Raw genomic sequence first — 12617 nt, 5'->3', positions numbered from 1 at the left:
TATGCAATGGAATCATGTATTCCTTCTGTAATAATCCATAATACAGGATTTTGCTTCACTGCTACTGTACTGAGCTGCTGTTTACATGCAACTCTCCCTTAGAACTCAAAGATCTCACTTCTGAGAAGAAACAGGCTACTGAGAAACATATATATCATTTTTTATATGAAGCTAGAGCTATTTTTCCTCATTTGTATTACTTTGCATTTATCTGCATACATTTTCATCTGCCATTTTGTTGCCCGGTCATTCAGTCTTATAAAAGCAGCCTGGTCTCATCTTCAGAGACTGCTCTTGCCCTTATTACCTGGAGTAACTTCACCTCACTGCTCACTTTATTGGGAGGAGCCTTAAAAGATGCCCTTGAATCAACAAATGTAAGAAACTGCAGCAAGAATCAGCCTTAAGCAGCAAATAGTTCTGCATTTCAGAATCAGTGCAGTAAATAGTAGCATTATTCTACCTTAAAGTCACATGCCTCAGAGACAGAAGAGGGAACAGCTTCAGTTCAAAGAGAGTTAGCCAAATTTTTGAAAAATGCAAGGTTAGGGAGAAAGACATCCCTGAGAGGTTGCCAGCCTAACAAGAGCTCCATTTGTGTGAGTATTGACAGTTCTGTCACTGCTCAAGGAAAACAGAACCAAAACAGCAGAGCCAATGCCAAAGCCCAGTATCTTACATTGCTGAAAAAAGGAATGCAACTCCCCTGTAGCTTCAGGTGGTTACTTGAACTTGCTCACCCTGTCTGATCCTTGTAGTTCCACAAACTGCAGAGGTGTTTACAGCCTGTGAATTCGCCTGTGTCCCTTTAATCACACATCTTAAGAATGGCAGTACTGTCTACTACAAGAAAATTAATTTATACAGAATACAAGTTTATCTCTAGTCTCTGAAAGCCATGTTCTCTGGTTCTGTGGCAAAAATGGGCTTGTGTTGGAGAAGCAAGCCTGGAGGCAATAAAGGCTTGGACAGCACTTGAGTGCCAGGGTTAGACAATCTGCTGATTGCCTCCTCAAGAAGAAATTTCTCTATACAGTGCCAGCTGCCTTTGCACATATGGGAACCTAATTCCCTAAGGAATCCATCCTAGGCAACACTGTGGGTTTCTTCTCATGCACCACAGCATGGGGTGAGCACTGCCGTGATGAGCGTTGCCCATATGCACCTCACAAAAAAAGCAGAGATGAGATCCAGCTCTCAGCACATTCTCTGACTACTCTGCTCTTTACATGTAAATTTACATGGCAAATTTCTCCAGAATCTGCAGTAAAGCAGATAAGAAAATAACCCAAAAGCAGGAGAAAACCATAACATTACTAAAGGACAGACATTTTACCAATTGCAGTAGCAGAAAATAAATCCCATTATTCTCAGTGACTGTGAAAAAAAGCACAGTTTAATGTTCTGGATTATATGTAGAAATAAGTACCTCAAATTCACAATAAAGAGATTGCACACTACTGTATTGATCTGTTGACCAACCCACCTTTGTCAGATACTTTACAAAACAGTGTGAGAAGTGCAAGAACTTTCCATGAAAGAGTTCAAGTAAACTTAAGAGCAGATAGTGAAAATCTTTTTAAAATCATGGTATAGCATAAAATACCAGCAAAAACCTAACAGTAATGCTAGAGCAGTCTGTGAGGAAAAATAAAATGTATACTACTAGCATGATGTTTCCTTCTTCAGAGATATAAATAAACTACCTGGTAAGATCCCACATGCCAAAGGAAAAGCCTGAGCATGATCCTCTAGAGAAGGCTGGAGAGTCTGAAATCCTTAATAGAGTAGTCTAGAGAATCAAGTGTGAAACCAAATGATGCTGGACAGAATGACAGTCCAGACAGTGCAATCCCCTGCTTGCCCTCGTGTCCTGGCAGCGTTTCACTTTCCAGGACAAGCGTGTGCCCACTGTGCAGCCCAGCAGGAGAACAACTCCAGCCAGGACTGTAGCAGCCCAGGGTCTGAGCAAGGCAGAAGAACAGCTGGCACAAACCACTGGATGTTTTCAAAGTCTTACTGATCAGCTCCATGGCCACACCAGTAATTTATGGTAAAAACATCAATGTGTAATTTCATGACTGACTGACGCTATTTGCAGCTAGACACCATGGTTCAGCAAGAGGTCCCAGCAAAGTCAGGGAGTCTGAAATCAATCACTAAGCACACCTCTCACTGCTCCAGAGGCTGACCCTGGTGCAGAGGGAAAAGAGAAACAAGAACCTCATCTGTGGGCACAGATCCATGAAGATCCAGCACAGCAGTGTCAGGGGCTGCTCAGTACTAGCACTCAGACTCCAGAATATCTGTATATGAGACTGGATTAAGCCTTTAGGAACTCATTATCTGCATGCTAAAAATACAGTACTGCCCTTTACATACAAAAATGGAGATTTTCTCACACATGCACTGTTACTTCACAATCGGCCTTTCCTCCCCCTTTCATGAAAGCTGACAGCCAAACTGCCAATTTGTTGGTTATGTCTTAGATAAAAACTTGGACAAAATATTTCCAAAGATGCAGTTCTTAAAGGGGATACACAGTAGAACATACTTTAAACTAATTGGTGAAATCGAAGACAAAACCATAAGTTTTCAAATTTTGAATTCACTGTTACAAGCTGAGAATGAAGAGGCCTCTTGATTTAAATCATGTACTTATACTCGCTATCGTGGTGGCATTGTGGCCATGGTGATGATCTAAGAATATCAATAAAGGAACCTCTGCAGGGAGAGTTAATACTTTTTATTAGGTCATTTAAGAGATTGGGAAAAGTTTGGGGCATGTTTAGATGTTCTTGTCTGATTTTCAGAGTATACTAGTTGGTCTAATATAGCTATTATCTCCCTGTGTAAGCTTTGTCTGATTATTTAAATCAGTCAAACAAAAACAGGTACCCACTTAAAAACTTCTTATTAAGTCAAATGAGCATTTAGGGGGAGTTTTGCCACCCACAGATTCCAAAGTTAATATCCAGCAGAGACATGTCATCCATTAGTATAAAAACCTCATACCAAAGAGATGTGCTGTATTCTTTCAAATAACAGATGAAATGCAAAAAGAAGTTGATTCAGTAGAACTAACAAAACAGAAAAAAAAAATCAAGCATTTTTATCTAAAATAACACCTAATAATACTACATTATTAATGGTTATAATTAAGATGGAACATTCCAACAAAAGTCCTCACACTGATTTTTAGAAAGAATTCATGATACATTCCAACATTGAAAACATTAATAAACTCTAGAAATTTGATACAAATGTTGTTTATAATATAAAATATAGCTTTAAGGTTTCCAAAACAGGATGAGAGCAAGAAGAAAAGCTGCAACAGCCATCTTTTCTTGTCCTGATATTTAGTTAAAATAATTAAATTATCTTTAATTTTAAAAATATCTCTGCATTAAATGCTTATTTAACAATACTTAAAGAATTTGACACTTGTTTCCGTAAGAGATTAAGTCTCTCATTACACTACTCTGCCCTATTTTTAACCATAGAAAAATGCAAAAAAAGCACAAGTACCAAAATAATTTTCAGGGAAAAAAACACCTTTGAATGTTCTTCTTGATGAGGAGGAACCTAAATCTTTTGACTTCAAGAAAATACTGCAAAGTTCTCCTATTTTTACAGACATCAAGAAAAATTAAAAGATGAGTGGAATGGGCTACAGTCGAAAGTGTTACCAAAACTCGTAATGAATAGAAGAATTACTATTACTGTGTTCAAGGTAAATTTTTATAGAGGTAGTATTCTACTGTCTGCAGTCTCACAGGGACACCTTTAATGTGTTTATAAACACCTTTTCCAGAACAGAATTGTGCAAGAGGCATTTACCTGCAGGGAAGAAAAGTGGGAAGAAAGACAGGATCATGCCCTCTCATTAAGCCAAATATCAAATAATCATAAGGTCCTTTTAGCTTGAGTTACACCTTGAAAATATGAACCAGATATATGCTAAAAAGTAAAATTGGTTCAAATCACAGAATGTTAACATGGGTGTTAATGGACACTATTTCATAACAACAAATTATTCACATAGGAAAATTTATTGCTAGGTAAAAGATAAATCTGTTCTTAACAAAACCAGATTTCTTGTAATTTAATAAAGAAAATTTTCTAAATACGTTTCTTCTGAAAACAACGTAACTGGGGCAAATACTAGACATGCTCATTTTCTGAAATCAGTTCCAATTTAAAGAATAATTAATCATAATCAGCCCTGAACAAGCACAATTTCCACAGTTCAGAAATTAAATTGTGCATTTTCTGTTTTATGAGACATTTCCCCTACCACAATTATAACACAACATTAATTTTATATTATAGCACAACACATTAATTTTGCACTCTCATCCTATTTTGATGCCTGCATTTTTAAAATAACCTTGTATATATTTTCTATTAGTAAAAACAGCACCTAGACATAAATCCTACAAATTTGTCTGGTTTTTTCTACGTATAACAGAGCTTCTGCAGATAAGAGGAAAATACTTAAGGAGGGGCAACTATGCCATTAATTCTAATCTGTGTGCATATAGCCAGATGTAGTCTAACAAGTTAAAAGAAAAAGTGACATTTTTTCATGAAATCATGTTTTTATTTATTAAAATATCTATCAATATGCTGTATTCTTGGACAGATATTTCTAAAAATAAATAACAAATTTCAAAGAAATCACGCCACCTTATGGCAGCAGTCAGCAACACTGACAGCTGGTGTTTCACACAGTGTTCATACTTCAACAAAAAATTAAAATGCAACTCTTTTAGACCTGTAAACTATGAATAGTCTTCAGCAAATGCCTATAAAAGAAACTCTATGGAACCTACTTACACTGCTCAATTTAGAAGATTAATTTGGATGCCAGCAGGAATCAAACCCACAAGCTCAGAGAAGTGTACTAACTTCCAAATTTCATGTCTGGATTATTCCCTTATCCATTCTGCTAAGATAACTGAAAAGAACACAAAAGCAAGCAAGTAGCCTATACAATACATGGTCATTATTCCAAAGGTGGAGTCTCTAAGAATTTCCTGCTATTGTTATTTCCTCTTCCACCAACCCTAAATAGACCGCCTGAAATAAACTAAACATGTACTGACAACATTGTGTTCTACTACACAGAGTGTAAGAGTACTTGGGACAAGAGCTGAAGCAGCAGTGTTGAAGTTTGAACCAAAATTAAAACACCTCATCACTATTTTATTTTGACACACAAAGCTTTTGAAATTGTTCTCTGATTGCTGGGATATCTAGGATATCATTCTCTTACAACATACAGAGTGAAAAAAAGATTTCAAAGTGAAAAGTAGCTGGACAGAGAACAGTCTGCACCCACACAGCTACCTGTAGTAAGGGCATTCATCCAAATACAGATTTGAATACAGACCATTCCTTTGTCCAGTCCTATTGTGACCCAGAATGAAACTTTCCCCTTCCAAAGTAACTCAGTAACAATGAGAACAGATTGACTCTTAATCCCTCCTGTTGGTGCTACTCTGTTTATATACACTGACAATACCAACCAGGACATAATGAGAGGGAAAAAAAGGTTTTTTTAGGCCAGTAACTATCATATCCTTCTGAAATTAATGGGAAGTTCCAAGTGCCTATTTTAATGAATATTTACACAATGTGAAACAGCTCCAAAAACAGAAATTAAATTTTATTTTTGATTTTTAAAACACTCAAAACATGAGATGCGCAAAAACCTGCACGAAATTTCAGTCTGTAAGACTGTGGAAAGAACCATGTTTTTCCTGTTGCATGTGAATTACTAGCACTAGACTTTTTGGTATTCTGAGAGAACTCGCTCTTACTGCAACCAGAAATTCTGTCAAAACTGGATATATATAACAGCAAACTTTTTCAATTTACAAGAATCACCATTTTCTGATTAAGAAAGATGTAGCTAGATGGTTCCCAAACCCCTTTATCCAGAAGTTCTTGCTGTGCTTAAGTTATGCAGTTACTACGTTAAAGTTATGAGTGCAACAAAACTAAGTATTTTCCATAACTAGAAAAAAAAGCAAGACACTTAAAAGCTTCAGAGAACATAGACCACTATGAAAAACAGAAAAATGGAAAAACATCTGAGAAATAATTACAGTTCCTACCTGCATTCCCTAAGCATGACAGAAGCTCCTCCATACACTCTGCTCCCTAAAAATCCACTGCACTGAGCTCCCTTCTCCTTTACCTCAGAGTCAGTGAAATTCCGTTCTTCCTACATTTTCCCACAGCAGAAAACTCCAAGTGTCTCCTTTTTTCCTCCTCCCATCTCAAATGCTTTTTAAACACCTCCTTCCCATTTAGAGGGCTCAGTGTGCCACATTCCCTCCCGTGCTGAACAGTGCTGTAGTACGTATTCCATGGCTCTTGTGCCAAGAGCTCTACACAGATTTTTGCTTCTCCCCAGTCACCAGACTTCCTCCAAGTAAGCATGGTAAAGGGGTAAGGGCAGACTCTCTCCATTCACCCTCACATCACTGTGGGTCAGGTTTTCCTGAGGAGGTGTGCTAGGAGTGAAGATATAATGAAGCCATATTCCTGCAGCAGAACAGGAGGATGGCTTTTCATTCCTTGTTTTCACCAAAACCAATATGGTTCAGCCACTGAGACCCAGACATCAGCTTCTCTCACACCAGATGTAAAACAGCATAATACTACACTTAAAAGGACCCAAAATCAACAAGTTGATTAGGAATTCCCTTTTCTCAACTGCTGTCAAAATTCATCAGCTGAACAAAAAGCAGAATACGATAAACATCTGATTTTTCTATGTATCACAATACATTCATTTCTGAGACATTATGAACATTTTGATTAGCAAAAGTATATTGTTTGGATTTACACAGAATCAGCTGTGACAGGAAAAATAAAGTCAGAATTCCCCACAGAAAGAATGGCCACTGCTCCCACCAATGTGACCTATTAAAGAAATACTGAAAAAGACAGTTGATACCTGAAATCTGCATTCCCCTCACAAAAATGTCATAAGATAGTAAGTTACTTTATTATACTAATACTTTACTAACTTTCTTTCAGCAATTATCAGCATTATCTACTGTAAGTTCTCCAAGACTCACTTCTACATTTTACATGGAAGTTAATTACCTCAAGGTCATCCAGAGAGCGAGTAATACTAAATCGCTTAGATCTTCCAAATGATCTTCGAGCAGAAGAACGTGGGGGAGGAGCCTGATTTAATCCCATTGAATGTCCAAATTTTGCACCCTAAACAAAAGAGAAAATATATATTTATTTACTTCTTTCATTTCAGTACATTACTGATCATAGTGAGATGTGAATTTTAAGGAAATGTAACAGGACCTCAATTTCAAAACAAGTTGGTCATTTGCCATGCCCCTGGCAAATCACATACTAAAATTCTTTAAAGTTTGCTTTTCCAGTCTCAAGTCAAATATCTTAAACATTCAGCTTTAATTTACTAACACGATTCATCAGTTAGGTTGCTAAAATGTACACATAATACATGTCAGTAATAAAAGCAAGATGATCCTGGCTCTTTCCTGTCTTAACTGGAAACCATTTAACTACAAAATATTTGCTTTTTCTATAAGAAATTACTGTCCTGGAAATCATCTCATCCAGCTTCTCCTGGAACATTTCTCCGTATTTTTAAAAATCTTATTTTCTTGCTACTGTGAAGTCCAGCTTTTCAAATCACACAGTACAAAATTGCAGGAACTTTTGTTCTGTAGAAAGCAGCTCCCTCACTTGGATGTTCCACTGCTAGAATTGGTGCCGCAGTAATTAAATCTAATCGTTTTCTCTTTTCCCCATAATCATACTCTTTCTCCCTAAAAAGTCACCAGATGTCAGTTAAGCTACTCAGCATGTACATATCAAGTTTATTCCAAATGGCAAAAGTGTAAGCTTGAACCTAAAATTAGGCACACAGTCGGTGACTGGTGCTAAGCAGATGTACATAAACTCACTACATTACAAAAACTTGTGATTATGCGCCAGAAATTTTGGATTCCTTTCACTATAATATTCAATGTGGGGAAAATTCCTGCCAGTCTACTGCTGGTTTTTTGCTTCACAAAATAAAAGACTTTAAATCAGAGCAAATTCCCTTCTGTTTCATGTCAGCATCTTTCTTCATTATAGTAAGCTTAAAAAGATATTTATTAGTAATTTTATAATTGCTCATTTGGTGGATTTGTAATATTTATTAAGTTTTCTATTTGTCTTCTTTTCTTCCTTTGGGCAAGTTTCTGTGCTCCAAGTTCTGAAATATTTTGGTCTCCCTTTGATCACTCATTGTAAAGTCTATACACATCATGTTAATCAAAAGAACAAATTTTGCATCCTCATAGCCTCATGCCAACAACCACTCACACAAAGCAGAGAAGAGCAGCTAGAACATTGTACAGCCTCAGAGATGTCTGCCTGTTTGCTAATTCCCATGGAGACAACACTGTTCTATAGCAACTGGGCTCTGGCCAGCACCAGTGTTCTCAACAGATTCTGTTCACAAGCTCAAAGATTTGTCAAGACAAAACAGGAATCTGGATCCAAAGTCTGCAGCAGGGTTCATCCCCTCAACAGGCTTGAGAGTTCAGCTTCATTCAGTATTAAAAGTAGTTCATTTTTCTCTGAAATCTCTTTCCCTTCCAATTTTCAATTTACTAAGGTTTGGATTTGTTATTTTTTTTTATTGGCTGAGAAGTAAATTGGGCAGATTCTGCCAAAGCAACCTGGAAATCTAGTAAGTGGATATTAGCTTCCAAGGTTTTAAGAGAGCATTTAAATGTGCAGTATAAACAAGGTAAGATGACTTTAGCTAAATGAACAAAATGTGAAGAGAAGTAAATTGCCCTCTGTAAATGTTGGCAAGCAATACCCGGTGGGATGAGGACAGTTCCTGTCTTTTTGAGCAACTTTTTGAGCAACTTTTAAAATCATCTGTTTATCCAGGCAGGTACTGCTGAGGTGGTTCACACCTGTCTCATCCCTTACAGCCACACCAGCCTTCCCCATCTGAATGGAAAGTTTACACCTAATGCAGTAATCTGTGCCACACAGTGAACTTCACCTCAACCCCTGACTCAATTCAGCAGTATCCATTACTGTGGCTGCACAGCTGAGCAAAACATCAACATCCTGCATGAGTGTTTCTGTTAGAACATGACTATATGTGTATATCTATTTGATTTCACCACTAGTCAAGTATGACCACACTAATTCTCTGATTTTTAATTTTTTTTCATTTTTAACCCGAGAATTAGTGATAAAACTCTCAGACTACCAAGAACTCAGCAAATTAATGGCATCATTAGTGAGAGTACAGTTGGTGCTTTGAAACCAATGAAACAGTTACACAATATGGATCCTTAATGGTCTTTGATGTGTTTCTTAAAAGTAGATGCATGCTTGAAAGAACTCCATCTTTCCCTGAAAATAAAAGGGTGAAAGGGAAAAAAAGAAAAAACTATCAGTAGCACACATATCTATTCAGAATAACAAATACATTTTCACTTTCCATTCTATTTCATCCCCAAGAAAGAATATAAATTGTCCAGCACTTATGTAAATAGTAGAGACTGCCATATATGATTCTGGGAGATTAGGACAAGCGCCTAGAGAACATGCAGTCAAAAAAATTTTTAAACAGTAACATTATAAATTGAAGGAAGAGGAACCAACTGCCTAATGACAAATCTAATTAGATTCCACTGAGAAGCAGATTCTAGATAAGATTCATTAGCTCCACATGCCCCATTTTGGAAGTAAACACTGCTTACCTATTTGTGGTCAGAAGTATAACAAAGAGAAAGAGGACAAAAACCACTAGTAAATTGTGTGGTATTAGAAAAGAGAAAGTAAATTAGTATCCAACCAAAGTTTTTATTTATGGTTTTTGACACTGTTATGCAAAACTGACTACTGAGCCTTCGGTGGAACAGTAAAGATAAACACAGGTTAAGAAAAAGGAGACTCTGGGAATAAAACAAAGCTTAAGCAATGATTACAAAATATAAAAATGAACTGAGCTAACAATTTCCCCAACCTATCTGGATAATAATTGCAATTAAGAAAATACTTTCAACTGACAAAAGTCTCTTCCTTGCTGTGAAAAATCAAATTAATAATTTAGGAAATTCAGGAGGGCATTACTAAAAAAGCCAAAAAAACTGCAATTCACAAGTATTTCATTTCCTGGGAAGTCTCCCTTTTCATCTTTTCTTGACTCTATTCCAGACATTCAGACTATGAAGGCAGACCTCCTTCTCCAGATCAATTAAAAAAATTGGCTATGCATAAACACATGAACACAAATAAGGAAAGAATCACATATCTTAAGCAAACAGCACTGTTTTGGCAAATGTTTTTCATGGGACTCTGAAGAGCTGGAAATAAAAGCATCCATGACTTGAACAGAAAACAGCCATTGAAACTAGAATGTACTAATCAGCACAGCTAAAGAAATCCACAGTATTTGAACACAGAGAGATTGTTAGTGCAATGACTGATATTAATGTCATTTGTGCAAGTCTGTTAGACATAAAGAAATCATGGTACTTCAAAAGCCTTTATTACACTATTAAACAGATATTAAAAACCACTAAATTATCCCCAAACATTTCAGAACTATACTTGTATGACCAAAAAAATGGCCAGGTTGGAGCAATCTGCTCCAGTGGAAGGTGTCCCTGCCCATGGCAGAGGCCTTAAGGTCCCTTCCAACTCAAACCACTCTATGAAAAATATGCTGTTTCATTCTCTGTTAGCTGCCAAGCTAAAACACTGAAATTTGCTGCATGAAAATTAGGCTGTAGGGTTTTTTGGGTTTTTTTTAAATACAGATTGCCTATAAGCCCTAGAGCTATTCATTATCCTACCTTTAAAGATTCTCTTCCAAAAACAGTGTTGCTAAATCTGTGAAACTCTACAAATATCTAAATAGTCAAGAAAGTCTAAGAAATCCTATCAGAGTACAGAATTAGAAACTAAAATCCACCTGTTGTTTTAGTAAGTACCTTAGAAATTTTAGGAAAGCAGACAGCAACAGAAGAGCTCAGAAATTTGTGAAAACAAGTTGATCAATTAAAAGCATGTGCTACAGCAATACATCCTCTCCTATTTGCAATGCAGATACTTGCCACCCTGCTACTACTATCCATCATAGTGAAAATATAAAAGAACATATCTCTAAAAGCCTTTATCCTGTTATGATTTGGCAGATGGAGAGGAAAAACAACAAAGGATTAAAGGAATTAGAGTATCGATGCTCTAAAAAAAAATCCATTCCTTTTTTAACTCTTACAAAAAAGTAAAAATTAGAATGGATTGAAATACCAGTTAAATGTATAATCGTAAGAGAAAAAGGACAATTAATGGGGTCTGTGTCCTTTATTTTTTTAATAAATTACTAGATCAACCCTATTTTTTAGGCTAACAGGAAATGGCAAGTGCAAATATGATGAGGAGAGCACTGAAAACAGGTCACCAGGGGAGGACTGATATAGCAGCATTTTGTGAACACGTCCAAGTGAGAATGGCTTCTGTCTGAGAACAAGAATGGTGTACAAGAAAAGTACAAATGAGAAAGTGGAAAACGTTGTACTTCATGTATTAACAAGGCAGAGGGAGTGAGGAAGGATGTGACTCATGTCAGACTGCAAGCAGACTGAAAGAACAAAAAGGTTCCAAGACGATTTTCACAACTCTAATTACTTAAAGATAGAACAAAAAAGGATGGGCTCTTAAAAGAATTTTTAACTGATAAACAAGTTAGGCAGCAGTTCCAAATTCCAAGATTTTCAGCAGCTGTGGCAGCTCAAGGGTTTTGTATGTACCTCTGACCACTCCTGCAAACTCAGAAATTGCAGCAGGCTGTGCCCTCATCTCCACTAACAGTAGATGAGAGTTTACAAAACAAAGTAATCCTGTTTCTAAGGCAGATCCACAGACAGTCATGCCAGCACAACTCATGATATTCACTGCCAGCTCCAGCCTGAGCACAACAGGAACTCTGTTAAGCTAGAACTACCAAAGAAATGCAACGTGAAACTATGACAGCCAATATGTGACTGAAACCTGGAGCCTGAGTGCACAGAAGTCGATGAAACCTGATCAATTATTCAGAACACAAAGAAACCAAACACCTTCAGGAAACATCTTCAATTAACTTAAAGGAATTCCCAGCTATAACACAATATCATGCTCCTTCATATTCCAGGAAATGCACTTATAACTATTTATATTTATATATGTATATTTATATCTATATGTTATATCTATATTTATAGTATTATAACTTTGTAACAAACTATCATATACAACAACCTGAATTTTCCATTTTGTGCTAAATAGTCTTTGTGCCTCTCTACAGTTATTGTCTGGATGTTACCAATAAATTTTCTCTGGTACCAGTACTAAAGGTGAAGGTGCAGGGGTTAGCAAGGAAGGAGACAGGCAGCTATTGGAGCGCAAGAGACTAAGGAAGGGGGAAATTTTTGTTAGGAGTTCAGGCATCCCTGACAACAAAAAAATACTGTGAGCTGGCAGCAGGAATGCAGAAAGGGGAGAAAAGGAGAAAGAAAAACAGTGAGGCTTTAGGCCAGCTTCCAGCAAATTTA

At 36.8% G+C, this 12617-nt stretch overlaps 1 protein-coding gene across 2 annotated transcripts in view; it reads right to left on the bottom strand.

Annotated features, from left to right (window-relative positions):
• The window catches only part of RGS12 (regulator of G protein signaling 12), an 84874-nt gene that overhangs the window by 55769 nt on the left and 16488 nt on the right, over positions 1-12617 (bottom strand). For both annotated transcript variants that reach the window (XM_005517874.3, XM_088056367.1), the window contains exon 3: positions 7123-7242. In XM_005517874.3, the coding sequence (XP_005517931.2) occupies positions 7123-7242 (120 nt within the window). The remainder of the gene's footprint in view (positions 1-7122; positions 7243-12617) is intronic.

Source organism: Pseudopodoces humilis, chromosome 6 (genome assembly GCF_049639895.1).
Source record: "Pseudopodoces humilis isolate 2021_Gansu_Grassland_sample_001 chromosome 6, ASM4963989v1, whole genome shotgun sequence".
Taxonomy (NCBI): Eukaryota; Metazoa; Chordata; class Aves; order Passeriformes; family Paridae; genus Pseudopodoces; species Pseudopodoces humilis.
Note: the sequence above shows the minus strand (reverse complement) of the source record. Positions and strands in the feature narration are given on the sequence as shown.